General features: G+C 37.9%; 2 protein-coding genes across 6 annotated transcripts in view; one reads left to right on the top strand and one right to left on the bottom strand.

Moving 5' to 3' along the window:
- The window catches only part of slc12a4 (solute carrier family 12 member 4), an 80,888-nt gene extending 76,157 nt beyond the window's left edge, over positions 1–4,731 (top strand). For all 3 annotated transcript variants that reach the window (XM_062961891.1, XM_003222953.4, XM_062961892.1), the window contains 2 exons: positions 1,528–1,661; positions 3,575–4,731. In XM_062961891.1, coding sequence (XP_062817961.1) covers positions 1,528–1,661; positions 3,575–3,666 — 226 coding nt within the window. In that variant the 3' untranslated portion in view covers positions 3,667–4,731. The remainder of the gene's footprint in view (positions 1–1,527; positions 1,662–3,574) is intronic.
- Positions 4,732–5,275: 544 nt separating this feature from the next.
- The window catches only part of plcg2 (phospholipase C gamma 2), a 53,490-nt gene continuing 42,254 nt past the window's right edge, over positions 5,276–16,511 (bottom strand). For 2 of the 3 annotated variants that reach the window (XM_003222969.4, XM_016994769.1), the window contains 14 exons: positions 16,259–16,327; positions 15,898–16,007; positions 15,680–15,776; positions 14,823–14,889; positions 14,311–14,468; positions 13,282–13,384; positions 11,686–11,895; positions 11,167–11,312; positions 10,410–10,524; positions 9,121–9,285; positions 7,305–7,393; positions 6,322–6,500; positions 6,043–6,125; positions 5,276–5,614 (listed from right to left, as the gene is read on the bottom strand). In XM_003222969.4, coding sequence (XP_003223017.1) covers positions 6,083–6,125; positions 6,322–6,500; positions 7,305–7,393; positions 9,121–9,285; positions 10,410–10,524; positions 11,167–11,312; positions 11,686–11,895; positions 13,282–13,384; positions 14,311–14,468; positions 14,823–14,889; positions 15,680–15,776; positions 15,898–16,007; positions 16,259–16,327 — 1,551 coding nt within the window. In that variant the 3' untranslated portion in view covers positions 5,276–5,614; positions 6,043–6,082. Of the gene's footprint in view, positions 5,615–6,042; positions 6,126–6,321; positions 6,501–7,304; positions 7,394–7,476; positions 7,628–9,120; positions 9,286–10,409; positions 10,525–11,166; positions 11,313–11,685; positions 11,896–13,281; positions 13,385–14,310; positions 14,469–14,822; positions 14,890–15,679; positions 15,777–15,897; positions 16,008–16,258; positions 16,328–16,511 lie in introns of those variants that run through there. The other variant, XR_010000608.1, reaches the window with a different exon arrangement.

Genomic DNA, 16,511 nt, shown 5'->3' with positions numbered 1-16,511 from the left:
TTGAGGTCTGGGTTCCAAGTTTGGTCCAAATCCATTGTCGCCTGGGTTCAGAGATCTCTGGATAAAGATGAACTACAACTCCCAGATATGATGTCAATCACCCCCAAACCAGGCTTGTATGCACAGTTGGCCATGTTGTGTCTGTGTGCCAAGTTTGGTCCAGATCTGACATCGCCAAGTTTGCTCCAGATCTAAAGTCATCTGGGTTCAGTTAATTTTGGATGCAGGTGAACTGTAACTCCCAAAATCAAGGTCCATTCCCACTAACCCCTGCAGTATGTTCAGTTGGCCATGAGGCTTCTCTCTGCCAAGTTTGCTCCCAGTATCAGTGAAGGTACTGCAAGTCCCATAATCTATGGCAAGTTTAGTCCAGATCCATCGTTGGTTGGGTTAACAGTGCTCTCTGGAAGTAGGTCAAGTACAACTCCTTGTAAATCATGGTAAATTCTCCCCAAACCTCTTGTTCAGTTGCGGATCAATTCCTCTGTTAACTGTGTACCATAGAAAGGGATAGGAAAGGGTTAAGGGAGAGCCAGTGGGAGGGGTCATGCAAATGACAGAACCCTGGGATGTCCATTCTGGAGGAAAAACATCTAGAATGAAATTGTCTCCACATGGAATCTTTCACTTGGGGGCAGCAGCGCAGAATGGTGTTTGTGGAGAATACTGGCAGGGTTTGGGCTACGAGTTCATGGCACTCACTATAACCTGCAATGTCAGTGTTGTTTTTTTCCAGTAGGAACTATAGCTGTTTGTGTAAGTGGGAGTCTGTGTAAGTGGACACCTCTGCCACATACACACATACATTTTCACTTTTATTATGTGTATGTGTATAGAAGATAGACATGGCCACTTTCTCCTTATAGGATCAAAACTAGATCTTTGGGTTTGTTTCTATGGCAATATGGAGCTTAGGGGTGGCGGGGGAAGGCAGACTAAAAAGAAATGACCCTTCTCCCTCCTCAAATGTCTTTTCATTCACCCAGAGGAGCTGATTTCAACTGGGGGGAATGTGAGAAGGAAAATAGTTGAAAGCTCAATCAAGGCTTCATTTCCATCTTAATAAAAAGAAAACCACTCCATTTTTTTCCTATGTTTTTGGAGCATTTTGTTTCAAACTCTGCTCATGGAGACAGATGCTGCAATTCGGCAAGCTCTCAGTGTAGCAAAATATCTGCATGCAGAAACTGGCTAGGTGAGCACTAACACAATCCCCAGTAGAATAGCAGCATTATCCAACATCTCAGTGACTGGGTGCCATTGTGCAACTCTGCTCCTGACATTGTCAGTAGAGCACCTCCATTACACAATGCTCAGGATGTTGCTTCATATGTGTAGCGCAATTTCTGCATGCATGTCGCTAACAGAACATGGGCCCGAGTCAGGCTGAGGGGCTAACAAGAGTTCCTTGGCTCAACCACTGTGTCTGTGTGTTGGAAGGACCAAACATTGTGTACCATTCCTTCTCATATGTTACCTTGCAAATGTTGATTCCTAAGAGTGTGTGTGAATGTGATCTTTCTCCAGGAACCAGTCCAATGTACGGAGGATGCACACAGCTGTGAAACTGAACGAAGTCATCGTAAACCGGTCCCACGATGCCCGACTTGTTCTCCTCAACATGCCTGGGCCTCCAAAGAACACTGACGGTGATGAAAACTGTATCCTTTTTCATTGAACTCTTTTATGATTCCATAGGAAATGCACAGAGGTTGGGGCCTTGTGGCTTTGGGGGGCTCCGAATCTTAGTGTGAGTTACCGTACCCCTAAGAAGAAGGCATCTTACAACTGCCAGGTACAGAAAACTAAACTGCAAGAGGTATGTTGAGAGCCCATGTCTTAAAATTCATTTTCTCATGTCACTCAACAGGGCAAAGATAACGTTTTAGCAAATGCAAATTAAAAACCAAGGCTGACATTCTGCATCATTGTTACAGATGCCTAACCTATCATTATGGATCCATAACTCTTCCATTATTTCATCCCTCTGAGCTCCCTCTGTCAGCTCCAGCTCCCCATGTGGGGACATAAGAGAAGCCTCCCACAGGATGGTAAAACATCTGGTTGTCCCCTGGGCAACGTCCTTGCAGACAGCCAATTCTCTCACACCAGAAGTGACTTGCGGTTTCTCAAGTTGCTCCTGACACACACACAAAAATCTGAACTTAAAGCATGCCACTTGCATGCTCTCTGATGCTCACAGCAGCTCCCTTAAATTTAAAGTGGTTTCTGGGGATGGAAGTTGGGTCCAATCCCTTAGATCACTTGTAACTGTAGTTACAAAGACAAGGTGGGATTGCAGCCAATTTTTTTAAAAAAATAAAGTTATGAATGTAATAGCCAACCACAATTAAAATACCTGCTTAACTCTCTTACATTCATTACCGGCTCTTGAAAGTCCCTAACACCGGTTAGATCAGGCATGGGCAAACTTCGGCCTTGCTCCAGGTATTTTGGACTTCAACTCCCACAATTCCTAATAGCCTACCAGCTTTTAGGAATAATGGAAGTTGAAGCCCAAAACACCCGGAGGGAGGCCGAGGTTTGCCTATGTCTGGGTTAGATTGTGGCTCAACTATGCTATATGCTCAGGAATAAATATGTACTTGGGTTGTTTGGTATGACCCCTTTGTATCATCAAGACCAGGGGTTCGCAAACTTTTTCAACCGCAGAGCCCTTTTTGAAGGAAAGGTTTCTTGTGAAGCCTCAGTAAATGTTTGTATGTTAAATTATACATTAGATATAATGTACACATACATCAGACATGGGCAAACTTTTGGACACAGGGGCTACATTGCATTTTAAAATTTGACAGACGGGCCAGGCCAGTGACGGACGGATGGAGAATGTTTGTGTGAACCAATTAAAAAAAATTGAACAAATTCCTATGCACACTGCACATACTTTGTTTGTAGTGCAATACAATAGAAAAAGAAAGAACAATACAACATTTAAAATGAACAACAATTTAAATCAACATAAATGTAAAAGTATTTCAGTGGAAGAGCCCTTCTGTGTCTTAAACCAGAAGGCGAGCACTGACACCTTGGCCCGGTGTCGACCTTTTCCTTCTAAGAAAGATGCAGAACTGTAATACATGTTCAACCAGGACTTGCAAAAGTTCACATAGCCTGTATTTCTTCCTGAGGTATGTGAACTTCCGTACAGTCCTTATGTAAGACTTCTTGGAGTTAGGAGTCAAAGCCAGCCTGATTCCCCTGACTACCTCCTCACTCCAATACCCCAGTTGGCATCCGATCTGGCCTAATAGTGCAGTTGGGCGCCAGCTGCCTGAAGTACTCCATGTGCATACAGGGCAGAACAATGGGGCCAATGGAAAGAGGCTTTTGTTGGCAAGGGAGGCAATTTGAAAAGGCTTTTGATGGCACAGGAGGCAGGAGCAGGAAAGAGTGAAAACTTGGAGGAGATGGGGAGTGGGAGGACAGTGTTGGGCTCTCAGTATGCTTCACGGGGTCCCAAGGGCTCATCGGAGCATAGTTTGAGAACCACTGATCAAGACTTTAAAAAACAATCCCATATGGGGCTGCTTTTCCTTTACTTACATTGACCCAGATATGGAATTTCTTGAGGTCCTGACTGAAGGCTTAGAGCGAGTGTTGCTCGTCAGAGGGGGTGGACGAGAAGTTATTACTATCTACTCCTGATCCAGACAGCACCTCAAAGGACATTCCCATTCTACTCAAGGAATGCCTTTGCTCTCCGCCGCCGCTTCTAAAGGATCATCTTTTTTCTACAAGCAAACCCCACATGCCGTAGCTGCAAACGCAAGTTTCCAATGAATTCTTCCAGTTGCAACATACATATCTGTTCTGGAGTGCAATGGTATTACACCATTCTGCTAGGACATGTTAGGTCATGATGCTTGTGATGTAGTTTTGTGCCTGTTTTCACACTCCAGCAGGTATGTCTGCAGTTTCTTACTTAACCTTTGATATATATATACGATATTTGTAGAAAACAGAACACAAACTTTTTAGTTCAGGACTGAAGTCAGTTCATCACTTAGCAAGATTTCAAAACAAATACTTTCCAGTAATTCTTTGGGATATTTTTTGAAATAGAGCAGCTAGTTTCTGCTCCTTTGCATTTTCTACATGAAAAAAATTAGTTGACCAGCACTGTTTAAAACCTAGAGCAGTTTTGTAAACTCATTCCCTGAACTACAATTTTAGTATTAAATGAGAATTTACACTTTAAAATACAAGTTTTAAATTGTAATTATGTATTTTGATTACTATAATAATGTACAGAAGACTAGGGGGTCTCTGGATTAAAACACACTTTCCTTCTCCCTTTATTTATTTTTCTATTTATTGGTTAGCAACAGTGACAGTAAGAAAGCAAACCATTCAGACTAATGATTGTACTTGTCTGTCTGCAGGTTATTTTTACCTGGAGCAGACAATTTTATGATCACACAACTAGCCATTTCCATAGAAAAATCTTTAAATTAGATTGAAATGGGTTGTGTGTGTGAGAGTGTAGCTCAGCTCTTTTCCAAATAGTTGCAAGCTACCAGTGTTTAAATGCGTAGGTTGTAACTTGTCAAGGATGGCAACACATGCTGGCCAGAGTTAGGAGTGTTATTTAGACGGAAAATACCTTTTTGTAACCAGGAATGCTCAAAAGCTTTATCACACCCTTAAAGTTGTATTTACTGTACAGGAGGTATGTACTTTTTTTTCAATAAAATATTGCATACGCTTGAATCAGCATTGTGTCTTGACATGAATAACAGCAATAATGTACCGAAAGAAACTTACTTACTGACATTTTTTGGAGGATGGTCCAAAGAGCACCGCGATTCACTGTGTCAAATGCCTTTGGAAGATCAATGAATGCCATGTACAAAGGTTGATTTTGTTCCCTGCATTTTTCTTGGAGCTGTCATGCATTGAAGATCATGCCCACTGTTCCTCTGGAGGGGCGGAAGCCGTTTTGGGTTTCTGGGAGGGTGTCTTCTGAGACAGGTTGTTTGCAAGAATTCTTGCGAGGATTTTCCCAGCGGAGGTTAGAAGGGAGATATCTCCAAAGAAACTAAACACTCCACAACTGGGATATGCCTATCAGCAATACAGGTTGACATAGCTGTAACTAAAACTAGTAGATATATAATGGGCATTATCCTGAAAGAAAGTCTCAGCAGATTCAAAGGGCCCATTGTACTAGATAAACCTATCAATTACAACACATATATCCTTCTTGTGCATGAGCTTTTAAATAGCCTTTAAAAAAACTAAATGACAAATTGAATTCATTTATAATTGTTAGGTATTTTTTAATCTATCTCAAAATTATACAAATTTGTTTATATTCAGTGCTAGTCAGCCTTCATAGTTACACAAACACACACACTCTCCCCGTTGCTGTACACACAAAAGTTCAAAATAAATTAAAAAATATTCCAATAAAATTTTCTAACACACATAAAAAGTTGTTTTCCTTTAAAAACCTGACATTCTTGAAGGCATGGTCCGTGGTATATGAGGGGTTAATCTCTCAAACTAGGATTCCAGTTATGCTGTAATTTCAAAGGCAATTTCATTGAAGAACATGGTGGATATCCATCCTCTCTTCCCATATGGCTCTAACCTAGCAAAATAAGTACGAGAAGGCTCAACATAAAGGCATATTTGAGTGTGACTTTGGAAGAATACTTGACTACTGTAGCTATAATTATATTATTATTATTATTATATAATAATAATAATAATAATAATAATAATATCCCACTGATTCTCCCTTAAAAAGAGACTCAAAATGGCTCACGACAAAACCATTACAATACAATACAGAGGACACAAAATCTATGCAGTATTTGTCAACTGATCTAAGGAAGTTGGATTCACACATCTACCTAAGCAAACAGCACGCATCTGGTATTAAATATCATCACATGCAAAAAATGTTTGAGTCTCTCTCATTATATCTCCAAAAACTCTAACAGAACATCTAAGCATTTTTCATCCAGCTATAGAATCTCACTTAAAAGGATCTCCAGACCTGTTGATGTATCTTACCAAGTGACTATAAGCGACACACCGAAAGAAACCTATTCCTCTATGAGTAGAATTTGCTATTGCTGACCCTTTTCTCCTTCAATCTGAAAGAGAAAAAAAGGAAAAAAGTTTGTTATTTGATATGTCTGTATAGAAAATCAATACTCTATAATGATATGAAGATCTATATAAATGGAAAGACAGAAATGTTCAGAGTAGGCTATGAAGTTAATGGGATAAATTTCTTAACTTCCCCTTCTTCACTTTAATAGTATTTCCCCCTCAAAAAAAAAGACTTACCTCCTGTTGCAAGTCTCTTGATACACCTGCAGCTGACCCTCATTCACATTGAACTCTTTCAATAAAGCATCACGATTTGGACTCCTTAAATTGCGTCGGGTGTCATATAACTGATTGTTCAGCTCCGCTTGTCGTTGCCGAAGTTGCCGAAACGACGAATAGAGGTCTTCTTCACCTTCCTCCAAAACAAAATGAAAGCTAGGACTTTAGACATTAAGATAAAATTAATAAACAAGCTTTTCTTAAGAGCATTCAGCAAAAAGAAAGGTTTGCTGATTTCAAAACAAAAGATAAACTAGTGCTTATCTGCCAGTGCCATAAAATGGACTTCAAGTGAATTTGGTCCAAACTGGGGGGAAGCTTGCATTCAAAATGGAAGTTTATCAAAAAGTTAAGTAGAAAGGGCACAACAAATATGAAAGATGATCGTAACATAAAGATCAGTAGGTGATCCACAGATCCTACATGATTCATTTGGGCGGGACCCAAATTGTAAAAAAAAACAAACAAACAAAAATCCAAAACTAATGAGCACTAACCACTGTGTAAAAAAAAATGTCTCCATCCATGGATTCAAGAGCCCTTTGAAGGCAACCATAAGGCAGATGTGGCTCTTGGTGAATTTGAGTTTGACATCCCAGCTTTACGCCAAACCATTTGGCAGCTGGTAACATTGGCTGGAATCCTGTATCAGTTTATACTTAACTCAGTACTTAATTAAGTAACTTTTCTTGATTCAACCCTTCCCCCGGATGTAAAGGTCCTTTAACCATGGTCCATTCATCAGCAAAATGGGACCCATGCAGCAGGTAAAATAGGTTGAGGGGCAGGTTATAATTAGGAAAAGAGTGCCAAAATCATTATTCATGAATACAAAAACAATGAAGGGTCCCTATTTATTTTCTATCCCATTTCAGACAGTTTTCGGCTGACTGCAGAGGTTCTGCAAGGAAGAAACCAACTGGACAATAGCCGACACTTACTGGGATCTGCTGCTTCTCACAATAAACCAGAAGGGAAGCCAGCTCTATATCTTCACTGAAGCCATTTTTGAGAGGAACTGATCGAAAGCCTAAAAGGGCAAAATCAGAAAAGTTAGCTATAACTTCCAGGCTGCCTCAGAGGCACAGACAGGATGGAACGGCCGTAGCTCACCTCTTCTATTCTTGAGAGCAGAACAGAGTTTGGAGGTTTACTAGGAAGCAGCAGGCAGAGCAGGAAAGACAGGGCATCGTGGAGAATCGCAAGACAGGCACATGAGCCAGAGCTGGAAAAAACCACAAGCTGCCCCAAAGGATCTGCATTTCTGCAACAGTTCAAAAAGCAAAAGTAGAATCCAAGCTAGCCAGAAAAAACTTTAGCAGGGATATGTTTCAAGAAGCATGCCAGATTCATAGTATGGTGGAGACAGCAACAGAATTAAAGCCAGGTTTCTTGCTGAAATCACATAAATAAGTTTAAGGTCACAGAACTAATAACTTCAAAAAGGAAGACCGTATCACAAAAAAGTTAGCCATTTCACCAGGACTTTCTTTTTCCAAAGCTACATAGTGTTGCCTCCTTCCCAGTAGCAAAACTGGCAACATCTGATAGGAATTTCAATAGTTATTGCTTTACTGCTGATTCCTTTATTTAAAAGTTCTTTTATGTAGTTCACGATACAGCAAAAGACCAAACTCTTCAAGAACTCATTGTTAATCAAGGCAAGATATAAATTTAGAAAAAAAAGATAAACAACGTATTGTTCAGGAAGATAAATGTTTCAACAGTTTTTTTAATACATCTAGCATAGCTGATTGCCATGAGTTTTGGAATAAGCAAAGCATGGGAAACAACCGAAGATTTATTGCCTAAGCTCTAGGTAAGTAAAAGAGCCAAAAGTTTGCAAAGAACAAAAGAAGATCCATGGTCTCATTTGATCAGTAAACCTAAACTAAAATCCTATAGACTTACTTCCAGATAAAATATCATAAAAGATGAAAAAAATGAGTGAATAAGGTATAATAGTAACTGTATCAGTAAAAACACTAATATTATTTGGGTTGCTGTGAGTTTTCCGGGCTGTATGACTACGTTCCAGAAGCATTATCTCCTGACATTTCACTCACATCTATGGCAGGCATCCACAGAGGTTGCCATAGATGTGTGTGAAACGTCAGGAGAGAATGCATCTGGAACATGGCCATACAGCCTGGAAAACTCACAGCAACCCAGTGATTCCAGCCACGAAAGCCTTTGACAACACAATATTATTGTTTATCAACTTACATGGTGATTACCCAAAAATGCAAATGCCTACACAATAAACTTTTGGATTGTTGATATATGCAAACTTGTAGTCTTTTGCTCTAATGAAAAAACTAACACAATAGATGTTGCAACTCAAGAAATGAATTCTGATTATCCCCCCCTTTTTTTACAGATTTATTTCCATTAATTTTTTATTAGTAGTAACAGAAGTAATCTAGATCTATCTGGTTCTTCTGCCAGTCTTTAGAATATTTGGACCTGAAGGCTAGGAACAGAAATGTATGTCCTGTATATGTGTTTATTACACGTTTTGTTGAGACATGCTCACAGACAATACATTTTATTTGTTGAATTTTGTTAAGTTAGACATCCTTCAATAAAAAAAGAAAGAGGCTGAAAGAACACAGAACTTAATTCTTTTTAATTTCCTTTTAGATGTATCGCCAGCCACGCACCAGGACAAGCATGTCACTTGCCTCCTGAAAACCAAAGGAATGGTGCAAACTTTTACAAACTTTTTTGCATTACATTATTACACACAATAGTTACCTGATTTGATTCCTTTGATAGGAAATGTGGCATGTGCTAAGAAGTTGGGATCACTAAACATGTCTTCTTCATAGACCACAAAGCGCAGAAAGGCAAGGCTTGGGTCATAAATTTCAAACTTCACTGGTTCCTGGGATGTCCAAATGGGATTAAGGCCATTGTCATCTGAAATTAAATAGATAGTCTGAAAAACATTTTCACATTAAAATGCGTTGCTCTTATTTCAGTTCATTATATGGATTTTGCTGAAAACTTGTTTCTTGATTATCACATTTGTCCTTGTTGTTGATATCTATCTATATCAGTAGTTCCCAACTTGTGGTCCGTGGACTACCAGTGGTCCCCAAGAACTAAAATATGGTCCATGGCCTCACCGTTACTACACTGTTGCAACAAGAGTGACTGGTCTCGCGAAACTCTCTTATAGTGCTGAGGCAACAGGGATGTCGGGAGGAGAGAGACTACCCATGAAAGCCTCTTGACTGTCGCTTCTCCTCCTCCCCCCTGAGTTGAGTTGTTCCATGTGGTGCCTGGAAGTGGGGGTACCTTGGTGTCTTCATTTTTAGGCTTGTTCTTGGGGTTATTTGGGATGCTGATTCAGAAAATTGTGCTGGATAGTCCACATCAGCTCTAGATTATTAAACATGGTTGTCTGTGGGCAAGCAAATGGCGACTACTGGATGGCATTTGTTTGTATCAGAAAATAGAGCTGATGTAGTCTATCCAATGCAATTTTCTGAATCAATACCCCAAATAACCAAACCAAATCTAAAGTTGACCAAAAACTGATTTGTAACCCTAATTCCAGGGCATAAGATCATATGTGTAATATGAACACAACAACAAGTACCAACCAGAGATTGGTTGAATTAAAGTTAATAATTTGCTCTGCAGCTGAAATAAATTAAGAGCTTTCAGGTATTTCTTTATCTTTAGTCTTGCTATGAGGCGATTCTAATAGATATGGTAATTATAAGTATCCACATATATGATGCAACTGCAAGAGGCCAAGTAAGTGGAAGATAATGTAGCCAATGCTTCACTGCTATTAAGTTCATGACAATTATCTCTACTAAATCAACTTTGTTCCGTTCATATTCAATGTTTTCAAGAAAAGGCCAAAATAATACAGTAGACATTTCAAGCTTCACTGTCCTTTGTATAATTTTTACATGGTAATTATGACAGACCTCATTTTTTTCTGGTTAAATACTCTTCAATCTCAAAACAAGCCTTCTTTCATATCAACAAGAACCCGCATTTGCATTAAAAAGTTAAACTGTACTTACTCACAACAGTGGTCTTAAATTTATTGTTGTCATATTCAGCCCCACAAATTTCCACTTCCACAAATGGACAGGCAATGCTTCTACCAGGTTTGGGAAGATGGCGAGCACCAATAACCTATTTTAATCAAGTATCTCATCATTATTTTTAATATGTTAAATCAGTCACTGAACATTCAAAAACCTCCAAGAAGCTACCGCCCAGCAGCAAAGCTGCAATAATGCCACCATTTTTTTTAATACAAAGGCCACAACTGATTTCAAGAATTCACAGGCTCCCACTGAATGCTTTTGGATTTTGTGCTTAACTAATGAAAACTGCTCAAAGCAAAACGAACTTAAGAAAGAAGGTAAAAACGTGGCTATGGGACCAAGCTTTCAGAAAGTACCTTTGGTGCAATAAATGGATACGGAATATGTGTAATGACAACAGAAATCTTGGACTGCATGGTTTTAATCATTGTTGTAATGTTTAGATGTTTTAATTCTTTGGTTTTAATATAAATGTTTATTTTAATTGTATGTTGTTTTTAAGGCATTGAATTATTGCCTATGTGTAAGGCCACTATGCGTCAACTTTGGGGTGAGAAGGGGTATAAAAGTGGTAAATAAATATTCTCACAAAAAACCTAACCCAGGCATCACTAGGTACCTAAGCTAATGTTATATAACCAAATGGTATTCAGCAAAACTGTGGTTTGACAGCGCCATGCCCCTGATGTCATAAATTTCATTTAAAAACAAGTTCAACATTATTTACCCTCACAGCCAAAATCATCTGAAGTTTCTTCTTTGATTCATTTGGTACTGGATCATACGCATCGTTCCTCATACTTTCTGGTTGCAGTACATATCCAGTCCGGCCATTAAGTGAAAACAAGGCGTGATTCAGTTGCATGTATTTATCTGTAGAAAGAATCAGAACAGTTGTGTCAGCCAGATTTCATGTTTTAATCCGTCCAAAGAGAAGCAACTTGCAGTTTCTCAAGTCGTCCCGTTCCCCCCCCCCCCAAAAAAAACAACCCTCCACATCTGGTTGGCATATTCAAACCCAGACTAAAAGCACATGCAAAAGTTTCTTGTCAAAGCACTTCCCATACAAATAGCTGCTTGGAAAAGGAACGGGAGAGAAAGTGGGAAGGAAAGGAATGTGTTGCAAGTCCTGCCAGGACAATTAATGTAAATAGCTTGTATTGATAACAGATAGAAAAACATCCATTTTGTTCACTGAACACGGCTGCCATTGTCTGTTGAAACAAGTGACAAAAGAGGCTTTTACCTGGTGTCTGGAAATTTAGAGCCACCATCTGCACCCCACAAAACCAGAACCGGAAAGGGTCGTAATTGGAAGAGTCCACTCTCTGGCCTTTGGGGTAGATGCGTGTCAGTCCCTTCTGGTTGTATTTGAGCAGGTCAACAGGCTTCTGCTTGACAATGGCTTCTGCCTTTGTCTCCACAAAGGAACGGATTTCTTTGAAATTGGGATTTTCTGTAAAAGGAAGAGGCGGGAAGAACCTAGGAATGAATGTATGCTTCTATTGAAGTCTTTTATAACTGAATAGTTAGCTATTCTTTCATGCTGAAATAGATAAGAATATTGATGAGATGCAAGTCTTTTCAATGTGGAAATGCTTTCTGTATTTTATTTTAATAATGTTTTTATTTATTTGCCGTTACTTTTGCATGTGAAGGTACTCAATTGACAGACCCAGTCTTTTAGACTTGAACACGCCTATCTGTATTTTATAATGTGTTTTATGAATGTTTTATGTAAGTTAATTTTTAACTGATTTATAGTGTATAGTGCAGGTTTTATATGTGTGTTTTATTGTAAGCTGCCCTGAGTCCCCTGTTGGGTGAGAAGGGCGGGATATAAATATTGTAATAATAATAATAATAATAATAATAATAATAAGGTAATAAATGGCTTCCATTTTTTTAAAAAAACAGGTCTTCTTTCACTTTTCCTTTTGCTAATCTTAATTTATAAGCTAACTTTTCCAATATAGCCCATATACAATTTAACCAAATTTTCTAGTTATTTTCTATGTTCTGACTACTTTGGGTGTTGCAGCCTATAGGATGAGCAATAAAACCTTTTTATTTACCAAAATCTTATTCTTCCTTTCGAATATGGAGATCAGAACAAACTCCCTTGAAGTGTATTATATTCCCAACTATTTGTTTTATCCATATCATCTTTCTTTTACCCATTTCCCTTTCAATTTTGTGCTGTAATTTGAAACAATTATTATCCTGTTCTCCAAATTCTTAGTTTATATAATCTACATACTCAAACGTAAATTCCCAAAGAGTTCCATAGATCTTCTATTATACCTTTGATAATAGAAGAACTTTAAGAGCCTGGAATAGAACAGTATTCCCAAAAGTTGGTCCTCCAGCAGTTTGGAACTTCAACTCCCAGAAGCCCCAGCCAGTTTGGCCAACAATGTAGAATTCTCAGAACTGAGGTCTAAAAACATTTGGAAGACCAAAGTTCAAAAAAACAATGCAAAAGGGAATAAGCAGATTTTTTAAACATCAAAGTGTTATTTATTTATTTTATTTACTTCATTTATATCCCGCCCTCCTCACCCCAAAGGGGACTCAGGGCGGCTCACAACAGGCACAATTCGATGCTGAACATACATAATATAGAAAAACAATAATTTGCCCAGAAAGGGGAGATTGGAAACTGGCCAAAAGTTGTTCAATTGAGTAGGGTCCAGTGATGGTTTTTTAACAATATAGAAGCATTTACCTGTTCTGAAAAAATACCACTTTTCTTATTAAAAATTTGCAGTCAACTAACATGAGATCATGCCTTACAAGTTAATGAATAAGGAGTTCAGATTCATAATTACATAGGAATTACCTAAGTTGTCCTTGGTTTTACTTGTAGGTATGCAGAAGACAACCAAGTCAGATAACTCCATGGCAATTAACTGCTTCTTCTCCCAGTATACCCTGATGGTTGCCTATTCAACAGATTTAATAAAAGGAAAACTTTAGAAGAATGCCTTCCTTGACATTGAAGACAGTTGTACTGATCCAATTCAATAGGTATCAAATACTATGCAATGACTCGGCCACCACAGTCCCAATTTAAAATAGCAATACAGTTGAAATGTTTAAAGAGTGAATATTAAAACAGATTTTATCTTCATCTTCATTTTATCAGAACACTTAAGATTTTGATTATATTATTATTATTATTATTAATAATAATAATAATAATAATAATAATAATTTATTTCTTACTAGTCTCTCCTCAAGGTAGGGCACAACATAGTTAACAATACATAATCATAATCACTATGTAAAATACATATATTAAAAGATATTTCTATGAAATACTTCCATTAAAATACACAGATCAAAGATTAAAACACAGTAAACACAGGACACAAGTTTAAAATTCATAATTTAAAATTTAACAATTTTTCAAGTGAGAAAACTGAGTTTTTACCACCCAAACCCTTGTCACACACTGGGACAAAAATCTAATGAGGGAAGGAGGGAAATAAAAGGTAACTAAATTATTTTTAATACTAATGATTTTAACACTGCTTAATATTTGTATGTTTTAAATTGTATTTTAATGATTTCATGTTAGCCACTCTGAGTCTCCTTATGGAGAGAAAAAGCGGGATATAAATAAACATAATAATAATAATAATAATAATAATAATAATAATAATAATAATAATAATGTAATGGTCACAGGAATAAACACATGGCAAACATGCAAAGTGAGGGAAGGCAGCAGGGACTGAACAACTTTTATCTTTGCTTGTAATGAAGTTTCAACAGCATCTTTTGACTGTTGCTCAAACCAATATGAATCATTATTCTTCATTATTTAGCTTCTGAACAGAAATTCGTAAGTCGCAGCACTGATTACCTCTTCGGCTGTCCTCCATGTGATTTCCCTAACGCTTTGATACCACTCAAATAACTCTTCCACTTTCTCAGCTGCAAACTCAACAGGCGGATCCTCTGGGTTCTTGGGCTCCAGAATGAAGACAAAATTCCTCCCATGTTTTCCTTGAGGCATTTTAGCTATTGAGAATCAATAGTAATAAATATATCCTAAATATAGCATCATCACTTCCCTTGCATAATTTCTCGCCCATTTTATTAAACATGTGACAATTAAAGTAATTAATTCCTTTCAATCTGAGGTTTTTGTCTTTCCAAAACCAACATGTGTAATTGTAAACTGCACTACTAACAGTACTAGAATAAGGGAAAGGGTTCAGCAAAACCTTAAAAGCTGATGAATCAGCATTATCAGGTTTCATATTAAAGCATATAATACAAAAATGAGATTTTAGAGACCTCCCCTCTCCACACCAAAAAAGTATTCTTTTCTCAAAGAAGAATAGAAACAAGAAATTTGAGGCGTATACATACCAATATTATACATATTGAGGTCAAAAATCCCTCTGCACAAAGACCCTAAAGGGTTGTCTTCAATTATCTGAAATAAAAGTGTTATATTTGAATACAAATGTTTCACTCTTTGGTTTTAAGAATGAGACTAGCACACAAAATTGACTGCAGTCATTTCATCATAGCATTTTCTATTCTGTTTTGTCACCAAAGACATATTCTAGAAAAGGGCATCTAAATGGATTTTGTGAACAAAACGAGCCATAAATTCTACCATACACATGATAATACTGGATTGCTGTGAGTTTTCCGGGCTGTATGGCCATGTTCCAAAAGCATTCTTTTCTGACGTTTCACCCATATCTATGGCAGGCATCCTCAGAGGTTGTGAGATCTGTTGGAAACTAGGCAAGTGGGGTATATATATCTGAGGAATAATGTCCAGGGTGGAAGAACTAATAATTGTCTGGATAGTAAATAACGAACAACACTCAAAAAGAGAATTCCAGACAAGAAACAATCAGGGCCAGCTAATCAGCTCCCAACAAAGGATTCCCACAGGCAGGAAGTAGCCAGGTTTTGAAGCTGCAAGGCTATTCAATGCTAATCAAGGTGGTCAATTGCAACATTCACACTTGCTTCAAACAGGCAATAATTCTTTCTCTCACCCTGGACATTATTCCACAGATACATAAATCCCACTTGCCTAGTGTCTAATAGACCTCACAACCTCTTGAGGATGCCTGTCATAGATGTGAGTGAAACATAAGAAAAGAATGCTTTCTGGAACATGGCCATACAGCCCGGAAAACTCACAGCAACCCAGTGATTCCGGCCATAAAAGCCTTCAACAACATGATAATACTGGATCTTCCCACCTGGTTTTCAAGATCTTCTATGTTATCAGATGACATGTCTTCAACATAATTGGATGGGAAATAGTGCTGAACTTTGCATCCATAATCTCCTTTCCACCTGAGAAATTGAGAAAAAAACGAAGGATTTAAAAATACAACAGAAAACAACATATGTAATAATGAAGTGAGCTATAACAAAGCTTTCAGCAAAAGAAGGCAAAATATAAAAGTAATCTTACCAGCCACTGCTTTCTTTTAAGACGTTATGAATTAAGGCTCCGCGGCAAAAGGTTAGCTCATCATCTCTTTTAGCTTGATAGTCATACAAGGCTTTGACCGTTCTCAGAGGCTTGAAGAAGGAAACAATAGGCTTTACAAAAGTGATTGTTGCATTCAAGGAAAAGGTACTGTACAAGATGCATAAAGATATTCTAAGATACATACTATGCAAGCGTATCTCATGCTACAATACAGGCATAACACAAACATCAATGCTGAACAGGACATTATCTGAACAGGAAATTCATATAAAAAACCTCTCAGCTAATCTCCTTTCTCAAAGCATAATTACATCTGAACAAAATTTTGATTGTAACATACCACAGAAGGTGTTATTTCAGTGGGTTCCACATACATCTTGACATCATATAATGAGCTAGGGTCTTTCTCCTGAGATTGAAAACAAAAGAAAATTTTCAGAAATGAAAATTCTTATCAATATAAGATCATTATATTGTCTAAATAGACTTTTAGCAATGAACACAGATTTGTGAATCTCCTACTCTTTCCCACTCATGGGATTTCCAAGTAAGTATTATAAGAAAAAATGGGTTCCCAAGGGCTTGAACTAACA

Source organism: Anolis carolinensis, unplaced genomic scaffold (assembly GCF_035594765.1).
Source record: "Anolis carolinensis isolate JA03-04 unplaced genomic scaffold, rAnoCar3.1.pri scaffold_9, whole genome shotgun sequence".
NCBI classification, from domain to species: Eukaryota; Metazoa; Chordata; class Lepidosauria; order Squamata; family Dactyloidae; genus Anolis; species Anolis carolinensis.
The sequence above is the reverse complement of the archived record's forward strand: the minus strand, read 5'-3'. Positions and strand labels throughout refer to the sequence as shown.